Source organism: Nicotiana tabacum, chromosome 4 (assembly GCF_000715075.1).
Source record: "Nicotiana tabacum cultivar K326 chromosome 4, ASM71507v2, whole genome shotgun sequence".
Classification (NCBI taxonomy): domain Eukaryota; kingdom Viridiplantae; phylum Streptophyta; class Magnoliopsida; order Solanales; family Solanaceae; genus Nicotiana; species Nicotiana tabacum.
In genome coordinates, this window is record NC_134083.1 from 98,033,902 (window position 1) to 98,045,474 (window position 11,573).

General features: G+C 35.0%; 1 protein-coding gene across 14 annotated transcripts; it reads left to right on the forward strand.

Moving 5' to 3' along the window:
- Positions 1 to 226: 226 nt before the first annotated feature.
- On the forward strand, positions 227 to 6,207 carry LOC107790853 (pentatricopeptide repeat-containing protein At1g71490). 14 transcript variants are annotated; one of them, XM_016612857.2, is made up of 7 exons: positions 227 to 424; positions 1,277 to 3,773; positions 3,970 to 4,025; positions 4,107 to 4,188; positions 4,322 to 4,383; positions 5,484 to 5,666; positions 5,776 to 6,207. In XM_016612857.2, the coding sequence occupies exon 2, from the start codon at positions 1,414 to 1,416 to the stop codon at positions 3,628 to 3,630; it is 2,217 nt and encodes a 738-aa protein (XP_016468343.2). In that variant the 5' UTR covers positions 227 to 424; positions 1,277 to 1,413; the 3' UTR covers positions 3,631 to 3,773; positions 3,970 to 4,025; positions 4,107 to 4,188; positions 4,322 to 4,383; positions 5,484 to 5,666; positions 5,776 to 6,207. The 14 variants fall into 14 exon arrangements, with proteins under 14 accessions (XP_016468343.2, XP_016468306.2, XP_075108338.1 ...); XM_016612820.2 differs by having other exon boundaries at positions 4,107 to 4,383; XM_075252237.1 differs by lacking the exon at positions 4,322 to 4,383 and having other exon boundaries at positions 4,107 to 4,252; positions 5,433 to 5,666.
- Positions 6,208 to 11,573: the final 5,366 nt, after the last annotated feature.

The window sequence follows — 11,573 nt, forward strand, 5'->3', positions numbered from 1 at the left end:
TTTCCGATACGTGGTAGCGTGTAATACTGAGAGCGATAAATATGTTTGTCATATAAGCTATTCAAGTACATTTTGAACGACACAAAGGGTAATAGAACTCCCACAAAATTTAAGTGTATTATTATATATTATTAATATGTTTATATTTTTCTCTTCGTGAGCATATCTATATATATATATATATATATATATATATATATATATTAAGTATCTTTTTTCAAAAAGAAAAGGAGAAACTCAGACTTGCAATAAAAGATATTCCTAGGTTCAAAGGACAAAAGCTGTCAAAAGTCAAAACCCCATTCTCTAAACCCCCAGAGAAGGTTTTTTTTTTTCTCAGTTCGTCTCCTCCTCCAATCTCTACAGCTACCATTTTCCCTTTCTCCTTACCGGCGACCCCTGTGGCCGTTGGCCTCCAGACTTGGTACATATATTCTCTCACTATCTTTGTTAATCTTCCCATTTAGCTACTTGAGGTTATTTAGGACCAATTCTTGGGTCAATTTGTGTATTGTTAACCTGTTTTTGAATATTGGATTAACTTCTCCAGAAACTTCAGAGTGCACTCTGAATGATTATAGAAATACTAAAAAGTGAAATTTTTAATTGAGTCTTCTTCTGTCTCTGTTTATTTTGTGGTTTGTTGGTCAATTGCTGATAAAGTGAACAATTTTGAGTGATTTAATTGAAATTATGACAATTTCTTTTGGGTTTTCCTTTCTTATTTGTTTTTAGAAACACACCAAAATGCTGTAATTAACTAGGTACTTAAATGCAAGAGGACTACCAATCCTACTTAGCTCCTGTTTTTGCTTATTTGATATTACTGCCTCTGTCTCAATTTATATGATCATATTTGACTGGACATGAAGTTTAAGTTATTAATTTTAGTCATATATTGGAAGAAAATATCAAAAGGGATTGTTGAAAAGCTAGTTTGATAGTAAAAACATCACATGAAAGTTTAAAATTTGAATATTTTAATTAAATCGAATTCTTGAAAGTCTTGAAGGTTGTATAGAAATATAATGGTGTTAAATGTTTTTGGATGTTCCAAAATAGAAGAGTGTCATATAAGTTGGGACTGAAGGAGTATATTTCTTGTTTGTCCTTAGAAATTCATTTTTATATGTTTCTGTGTATGATTTTCAGGTTCATATTAATGTGTCAGAAAGCTGAATAATTATTTTCCTTTTTGGTTGCATCATGACCGCACTGGATTTTATAGATTATTTGCTATTGTTGTATGTCTTACACAATGTGATTCTTTTTGCAGGGATAGATTCGGTAAAAAATCAATCTTTTTAAGCCGTTACGGACTGTTGCTAGTGTTGCAAATGCGGAGGCAGTCATGCATACGATACCCATCTGCTATCTTCTTATTATTCATTGTAGTTTCAGCATTTGTAGTTTATGCCCTCCCGATTCAGTGTGCTTCCAAGAAACCTTCCTTTGTCCCAAATTCAGAAGTTCATACCTAAAAAGTGGAGGAGCGTTACAGAATCAGACCCCCGAAACAGTGTCCAGCCCTTGCCGTGTAGTTCTCGTGAATCTGTTTCAGGGTCTTGTGAAGCAACTAGTGAGTCTATGGTGGATTGCCTATTGACAACCTTGAAGGACTTTGCAAGCCAAGGCCACATATGCAAAGCCTTTAGAACTTTTTCACTTATTCGGACCCATGTCTCCTCTCAAACCCCTTGTGATCTTGTTATACAGTCCTTATCGTCTCTTTTGTTATGTTGTACTAACAGTAAGTCACTTCCCGAAGGGAAACAAATTCATGCCTGCATTATTAACTCAGGCATTGCGCATAGTTGGAATTTGGTGCCAAGGATAATCACCTTCTATACGACCTTCAGTTTACTTGATAATGCTCATGCAATTGCTGAAACTTCAAATATTTTGCACCCTCTCCCTTGGAATCTCCTTATTTCTTCCTATGTCAGAAGGGGGCAAAATGAAAAGGCGTTCTCTGCCTATAGACAGATGGTGAATAGAGGTATAAGACCCGATGAGTTCACTTATCCATCTGTTCTGAAGGCCTGCGGTGAACAATTAAATCTTGCTTTTGGCCGGGATATTCACAAATCTATAGATGCTAGTTTCCTAGAGGGTAGCTTGTTTGTCCAGAATGCTTTAGTTTCCATGTACGCGAAATGTGGGGAAGTGGATGTTGCACATGACATATTTGAAAGGATGCCAGTTAAGGATGCAGTTTCATGGAATTCAATGATCTCTGGTTATGCTTCCAAAGGTATGTGGAGTAAAGCTTTTGAGCTTTTTGATAGAATGAGGGCTACTGGTGCTGAAATGGATATTATTACTTGGAACACCATAGCTGGAGGTTGCTTGAAGACAGGTAACTTTATTGGGGCTCTTAAATTGTTCTCTCAAATGAGAACTTGTGGAATTCAGCTAGAACCTGTGGCAACACTGATTGGTTTGGGTGCATGTTCTCATACTGGTTTGTTAAAAAATGGAAAAGAAATTCATGGTTTAGTGATTCGAAGTCACCTTGACGATTTCGATAATGTAAGAAATGCTTTAATCAATATGTATGCCAGATGCAAGGCGCTTAAGCAGGCACATATTTTATTTCAGTTGGTTGACTCTAAAACTGTAATTACCTGGAATACGATCATATCTGGCTTTGCACATTGGGACAGGTTTGAGGAAACCTCCTTTCTTTTCCGAGAAATGCTGTTTTCTGGTGTTGAGCCAAATTATATAACTATAGCAAGCATTCTCCCCCTTTGTGCTAGGGTGGCAAATTTACAACATGGTAAAGAATTTCACTGCTATCTTACAAGGCGGGACGGGTTTGAGGAACATTTGCTATTGTGGAATTCCCTTGTGGATATGTATGCGAGATCCGGAAAGGTAGTAGTAGCCAGAAAACTATTTAATTTGATGAGCAAGAAAGATGCAGTTACCTACACTTCGCTGATAGCAGGATATGGTATTCAAGGTGAAGGAAGAGAAGCAATTGAACTTTTTAATGAGATGATAAGGCACCATATAAAACCAGACCATGTGACTATGGTTGCTGCTTTGTCAGCATGTAGTCATTCAGGCCATGTGACGCAGGGTCAGAAGCTATTCGAACAGATGCAAAGTACTTATGATATAAGTCCTCGTTTGGAGCACTTTTCTTGCTTGATTGACCTCTTTGGTAGGGCTGGTCTACTTAAAAAAGCAGAGGAAATCATTATAAAGATGCCTTATGAACCAACACCTGAAATGTGGGCAACTCTCCTTGGAGCATGTAAGATTCATAGGAATACTGAGATAGGAGAATGGGCAGCTGAGAAACTGCTGGAGCTGAGGCCCGATAATCCTGGATATTATGTGTTGATTGCTAATATGTATGCGGATGCTGGACGTTGGAATAAACTGGCAAAAGTGAGAACCGTTATGCGGGATTTTGGTGTAAGAAAGGCTCCAGGATGTGCTTGGGTTGATACGGGTTCTGGCTTTTCTCCCTTTTTGGTTTCAGATACCTCCAGTGGCCAAACAAATGAAATTTACTGTCTTTTGGGAGGACTGAATAGGCAAATGAAAGACACCGATTATGTGACTACAGAGGATTCTTCTTCCGAAGAAGAACTTTGTGAAGGACTCCTTTTGTGAAAAGGAAGCAGGACTCAGATCCAGACCTTTGACTATTTCCATAAGAACTTTGCTCATCTTTCCTGTTGCAAGGTATTTCTCATCACTCAAGCAGAATATGTGCCAGCTTGATCAAGCGTTCTGCTTTTTTCGCCACAGCTGAGGTAGATGACTCTTGCATTATATGCCCGGTCTTATGCATATCAACACTTTCTTTTAACCATGTATAGAGATAAAGTTAGCAATTACTTTGGCTTGTGTTTCTTGCATGCCATAGTTGTCCACTACTACACTTCCCTGTCTGAAGCTCGTACGATTTTCTTGATCTTTTCGACCGCTGATGATTTTTTCTCTTTATAGGTTGCAGGTTTTGAAGAGTAGGGGAACACTTAAGAGAATCTATATCAGTCTTCAAGGTAGAGAACATAGACTAATTAATCAAAATACTGATGATATTAGTTGTGCAAGTCTTTGGTTATTTTCTCATTCATTTGCAGGTTTATGATCAGAAATCAGTTAGGATGCCCAGGTTGCTTTCTCTACAGCATATGTTTCATTTCTCGCAAGATAAATCCCTCGGTGCAGACTCATTCTATTCCAAATACTAGTACCGTTCATTTTATTACTGATGCACTTCTTAAAGGTGTTTTCATCTTTGTTTAATTTGTCTCTTACTACATGATGTGCTTGACTGAAACTGTTAATATTTCAGAAATCATAGAGAATTAACAAGACATGGCTTGTGTTATTGTAGTTGAGACCAAACTGAAAATGGTACATGGCTTCTGCTGCAAATCCATTTCTTTTGTTGATTTTTTCCGAGTTTAGTCATCATATTTACAGCTCTTAATTAGGTTGAACTTAGGCAAAACCTCAAGGTATTTTATGCAGTTTAAGCTACTTGTGCAAAACATTAGGTTGTTCATGAAGTTTAAGCAGCATTTGTAGGTAATTTCTTTTGATGTATTCCATGTATTTATATCAAGGGCTGCTTTGAATAGATCTTGAAAGAAGGATTTCTTTGTTTTCTGGTATTCAGATTCCTTGAAGTTGGAGCGTTGTTAAGCCGGAATGTATGGAGTCATGCCAATACATCGAGAGCTTTTATTTGCCCATAGAATCCTATTCTAATGCAGTTGATTATTAACTTTCGCATACTTCTTTTCAATGTGCGGTTAATCCAAGTTACCTGTATTGTATTACAAGCTTCAAATTGTTTGTTAGCATAACATCACATCCCTTTCATCCTTGTCCTTCAACATCTGGAAAAAAAGTCATAGGCAAATGGTCATGGATTGGATCTTCATGACATACTCGTGTCTAGAGCTAGCAAGAATTAGTACTCTCTTTTCTAGTCATGTAGGAGGAAGCTCATACCCTCAAACAAAGACACTATACTTATCACCTTTAACAGAATTTTGTATTTTTAGTAAAAAAAAACATAGTTTTATATCAAAGTAGAGAACTCTAAAGGTGAGCATGGCGCACACGTTTACACCTCTCCGGCCAGTTGCTTCTCTTCTCTAATTTGTTACTTAAAACATACCACAATTAATCAGTGAGTTCAGTATTCGTAGTTTAAGACGAATACTTTCAACTACTTTCTTTCTTAATAGTTGTATCTGGAATAGAATATTTCTTCTTTCCTTTATGGATGTAGTTGGATGCCTTGCTCTAAGGCAGTGAAACATCTTGTCTTGGTGATATAATTAATGCAAAAACTCTCATTTCCCTTAGTAGTTGTCTTTGTTTGTTTTAGTTTTTTGTTTTTTTACAAGTATAATTGTTGTTGTTTATCATTTCTTGTTGATTAATCTGGCTAGGTGCAGGATGTGGTGATTAATCGCAATAACCTGTGGTATCTTGAATTACAGACATTGTAGTGGAGCTACTTTGGAGTGTGGATACACCACTGCTAAAACATCTGAGATTAGGTGCCTGGTCTCTTGGTTGGTCTTCAATCTTGAGTTAGTGCACGTAAATGGCGGTCTTACAACATAGCTCGCCATAGAGATCGTTTCTTGCAGTTGAAAAACACAGAGATCATTATTTGCCAGGTATGCTGCAGGAACTCTGCTTGTCCTCCGAGTCGATACCATTTCTGTTACTACTATTCTTGCATTAAGCCTTCTTCAGAAATCAAACAATGATTTCCTTATATTACAGCCAGGTTCACAGTGGTATTCTAACAGAAGCCATTCAAAGGGGAAGGTAATACCTTTTTGCTGGTGTATTTGTCACCTTTTATTATGAAAGCAAGCAAGTGAGATGAAGTTAAAATTGTCACAGTTAGAGAGTCGTATACCCAAATATTAGTCTTGCTGATTGTAAATTTATTCTTGGATTCCTTACTTCCCACAAAAATATTGCATTGAGGTGGAAATTGCCCCTTAAATTCTTAGGACTATTCCTCTTTTGATTTGAATTGGTTTTACCTAAAAGGTCAAACCAATTACTATCGTTCTGATATAGACACAACCAAACATAAAACCAGCTTATTCATTCTCGGTTTTGTTTGGTTATTTTGGGTTTAATTATGAGTCACATGTAATATGAATTCAATCTATTAGTGCTGCAGTTAAAATTTCTTATATTCACATATGTTTGCAAGAATTGAACAAATATATGATCGATTTTAGTGTCTTTACGTGAGAAATAGGATGTACAGGAGCTCCCTGTTTTTTCGTATTGCATTTTCATCCTCTGGATGCCAATTAATGAAATTTTACTATTGCCTGATCAAAAGAAAGTGTCTTTACGTGATAAATTTTATTGAGACATAATCATTATTTAAATTCCGATGTTTAACAAAATGAAAAGACGGAAAGTTTCGATTTTTCTTGTACACAATGAAAATTCAGATGAACCAACGATAAAGTGGAACATGACATGGTAAAGGTAAAGACATATGCTATCAGTATTAGCAGTAGTCTCCAAAATAATTGCCTAGTCCCATTTCCTGATGTGAATTACAAAATACAGCAAGGTAAATCCAAAATCTGGAGGCGAAAACAAGAAAATGATGAAAAAGATACTGTAAAGTTTTCTAAAAAATATTTATGACATTGTTGGTTTTGTGCCTTTTGTTTTTGCATAACTTTAAACCTAACAAAATATAATCGGTCATTTTTAATTAATTACCTGTTCATCAATCTTTCAAAGCTCTCGATAGATTCCAACTAAGGGCGGCAAATGACCGGTCCCGGGCCAAGTGGGCCGGTCCAAATGATCCCGGGCCGGTCCTAAATTAAACGGACTAAACGGTCCCGGTTCGCTGGCTAAGTGGGCCCAATGGTTTTTTTTTTAAATTAAATAGAAATTAGAGACAAAAAGATGTTAAAAAAAATATCTAAGGCAATGCCTTGTAAATTTTATTATTGAATTGTGACCTAAATTTTTTAATTCAAATTTAAAGTCTAAAGACAAAAATATTATAAAGAGATATTTAAAGCAATGCCTTGTAATTTTATTATAGCATTAAAAAAATATGGCAATATCTTTCTTAGTCTTCCTTCCCCCTATGGAATGAGCACAACAAGGTGCTAATACCACCATTGAGAAGAAAAAGAAACTAATCAAGATGTGTGAAAATATAAGTTACATAATACATACTAATTTTTGTTCATACAAGTTACATGGTATCTCTTACAAACTTCATAAATCCATCAAGGTGCAGAGGAATTTCCGTTGGTGGTGGCGGAAAAGTAGCTTGGTCATCGCCGCTTCCGGCGAAGCAGCATCCTCCGCAAGTTCAGCTAGCATTTCTTTGTAAGTTTCGTCTTCCTCTGGTTGTGATTCAGCAAGTCCAAAATTTCTTCTTTATGACCGGATCCAATCTCTGAAAAGTACTGATTTTTCCAAGCTCTCCCTTATAGACGCTCTATAATCACCGAGTTGAAGTCTTGCTTGACTGAAAGCGCTCTCCAATGCTACTGTTGAAGCTTGAATAGCTAAAATGTCTCGGGCCATCCTTGAAAGAACCGAAAAGTATTTTTCTTTATCCTTCCACCATTCCAAAAGATTAAAGGAGCCGTCGGGATTCACTTCCTCAATTCTCTGTGACAAATAAACATCAAGCTCATTTAGTTGTGAAAAATCACTACCACTTGAACCTTGAGAACCATTAAATCCCGCCAAAGCACTAAGTGCTCTTACTCCCGCAGTTCTTTTAGATGATTGAAAATCAGAAGAAGAAGGAGTTGGAACATTTGGTCTAGCATGATTTAATGCAACTTGATAAATATTAAAAATAGTTTGAGCATTTATTCTAATTGAGGCTATTGCTTCCGGAAGTTGAGACAACTCCTCATCTTCAAGTGCTAAACCATTATAAACAGTTTCATACCAAAATTGAGGACCTCCTAATTTCATACAAGGATTTAACAAAACAGCAACACCATAAATAGGGGGAATAGGGAAAAAATATTTTTTAAACTTTTTTCTCATAGAATCAATAGCAAGTTTATAAATTTTTCCACCCTCTGAAAAATGAGCAAATAAATTTGCAAGTTCTGCAATATAAACTAAACAGTTAGAAATAGTAAGATAATATTGCCCAGAAAATTTATTTGTAGCAATATAAAATTTTTCTAAAAAATCTACAAGCATTTTAATATTAGCCCAATCCCCATTCGTAAGGTGCTCATCATCATCACTTACATGTAATTCCATCTAGTTGGACAAGGTTTAGGAACCTTTCTTTCTCTTAGGCCAAATTCATCGCATCTTTTAAAATATTCTCCAAATCTACTTCTACGGTTTGAATAAAAAAGCTAGTTAAGAGCCATTTTAACCTTTTCAATTTCAATATTTAAAATTCTCATACCATCACCCACAATTAAATGGTAAATATGACAAATACATCTAACATGAAAAATGTCACTAAATGTAGGATTTAGCGTATTGGTAAGCAAGGCTATAGCATTTGTGTTACTAGTAGCATTATCCACTGAAATTGATATTATTTTATCACTAATGCAAAAATATCTACAAATATTCGTAACTGTGCTAGCAATAAACTGCCATGTGTGACGTGAATTAATTATTCTATAAGCAATAATGCGCTTTTGCATTATCCAATCCTCATCAATCCAATGACTGGTAACATTAAGGTAATCACAATCGTTACCAGTTCTACCAATATCAGTTGTAATAGCAACACGACAATTTATATGAGTAAATAAATAGCACAAATATTGTTCATATTCATGTTTATATTTACAAATATCGCTCTTTATGGTTGTGCGAGAAAAACCTTTATAAGTAGGATTAAAACAATTTCTAATGTAATGCACAAAGTTAGGGTCAGAAGGAAAACTATAGGGTAAGCACATAACAGTTACCATTTTTGCCAATTCTTCCCGATCTTTCTTTGGATCATAATATAAAATACCACCAGCAACAGTGTTAATTTCCGGTTGAAATTGATTTGAACCGGTACTAGGGTCAGCCTGACTAGGAGTAGGTATACTTTTCCCCTCGGCCAAAGCTTTCAAACGAAGATATCTCACTCTATCTTGAGGGTGTTTCAATATGTGTCTAGCCAAAGTTCTCGTCTCCCCCTCCCCGCAATCCAAAATATTTAAAAGCTAACTCTGTGCCACAAGTTTTATACTTAGCCTTATTTTCTGGAATTAGTTGAGTAAAAAATGGCCAAACATGAGATGTTTCCTTCCGTTTGATAGGTTGTCCAGAAAAAGTAGGGGTAGTAACAGGAGTATCAGATGTCATCATTTGGATTAGCAGGGTTATCACTAGTTGGGTTAACATCAAGAGCAGGACTAGTGAGTGTATCATCATCCGATTAGTTTCATCAAAATCTATTTCCTCATCATCATTTTCATCAATAGTTGGATTAGAATAAAGAGCATTCATTAATTCATGGTCTAATTGTTTATCATCTCTAATATTATGGCAAAATTGACTCTCAATAAATTGTAATAAACTATTATCGCTATCAAGAATAACAAGTGTATGATGGATATGAGGTTTGGTTCGGGGAGCCCGGGGCAGTGGAGGAGGAACAAATTGAGTACTAGATTCGCCACTCTTTGATTTTCCCTTATTTTTACTAAAAAGTTTTTTTAAGGAAGCCATCTTAATTAATCAAGTAATAGAAAATAAATAAAACAAACAAAAATATAATATTAAAACTTAAGAGTTGGAACGAGTTTACCGAATTTGACGAACAACTTGTTGAAAATTGATTATCGTTGAAGACTTTAATTCACCAACTTCACAATTTTTTCACAAATTGTAACAATAAAGTAAGTAATAGTAGCAATTATAGAAGAAAATTAGAGAGAGATTGTGATAGATTGATGATTTTGTAAGAAAAATGAAAGAATGAGGGGGTATTATAGTTGAAAATAGGGAAAAAGTATAATTATAAAATATTTAGGGTTAAAATAAAGTTGGGGGAGTTAAAAGGCTATTTTATAAATAGCCAACGACTATTTTTGACAGCCCCCAACGACTGTTTTTTAAACTTTTCAATTTTTTTTTAAAATTATAGCCGTTGGGACCGTTTGGCCTTCCAAATCTCGAATCGGCCCAAAAGTCCGGACCAGGCCCACGAATATCGGTCCTGACCCATTTGGCCAACGGTCCCGGGCCCGAACCGGCCCACTTGCCACCCTTAATTCCAACTATGACAACAGTGCGTGATATCAATTGGTAGTTCTTTTATCTTCTTCTCGTATACTTAGGATAGGTAAGGTTGTGTAATAAATATTTCTCTCTTGCCAAAACTTAGATATTTACCTAGTTATATTATATTAGAAATTTCTTTACCTCCAATCAAAAAAATTTAACTTAACTACAATTTGATATATAATTTACCGGTTATATACAATAAACTTCCCCTTCGCTAGACCCAAGTACCTTTGTTATTTGATCAAATGACAGATTGAGACACCGAAGAAAGCGAGCTCTTGGATGTTCATTTCAGATAATCAAAGCATATTACGAAGAGTTAATACCCTAAAATCCCCTTAAACTATTATATTTTTGTTAGTTTCTTATTTAAATTATTTGGTGTCATCAAAAAACCCTAAACTATATTGCCCTTCATATTAAAGCCCCCGCATTGCATTCTTAGAGGTGCGTCCAGTACTCGCACCTAATTGTCTAAACAACGTGCCATGTAACACTACACGTGGCTATTTAACTCTGCCTAAAACCCGCCTAAACTGTCACTTTTTTGTCAGTTACTTATTTAAACTATCCGGTGTCCCCAAAATCCCTCTGAGCTATATTTTCCTATATATTAAAATCTCATGTTGGACTTTTAAAGGTACGTCAGTCTAATTATATAACTTATGGTTTGTACAAAGTTTTTTATATAGTTTACTCATGATATATTACTCTCGAATGATTGATTAATTCTAGGAGTTTTGGCCAAAATAATATCTAATGTACTGTATTAATTTTAGGTTTAATTGCGATTGTGCTTTATGCTAGACTCCAATTGATAAGTCCTTATTTATATTCACTTTGTAGCACAGTAAAAATATAAATAAAGGCATATAGTGTTGCATTTCTTAAAAGTCATATTATATTACTTAAAAAAGATTACACAAAATAAAATTTCGCAAATAAAAAATTAATTGGCCATCAATTACATTCTTTAATTCCATATTACATAAAGAAGGTTCAAGAGATTCAATTTTATTCTCTATAAGGTGTTGAGTTTAATAAGAAGATCTAAATTGGTATTCTTTTAACAATATGTGTAAGACATGAGAAAAAACTAAAACAAGAAAGAGAATAAATCATTTCAGAGGAAATAAAAGAGGGAGAAATTTTTTTAGAGGAAACTCGTATGGAGAACTGAAGAAAAAGGGTTAAAAAATGAAGAAGGTGAAATATAAAGAAGAAAGGTGAAAAAATAAGGAAGAATGGTGAAAACAATGAGGAAGAAAGATGCATTTAACTGAAATAAGGAGAATATTTATTTAAAAAAT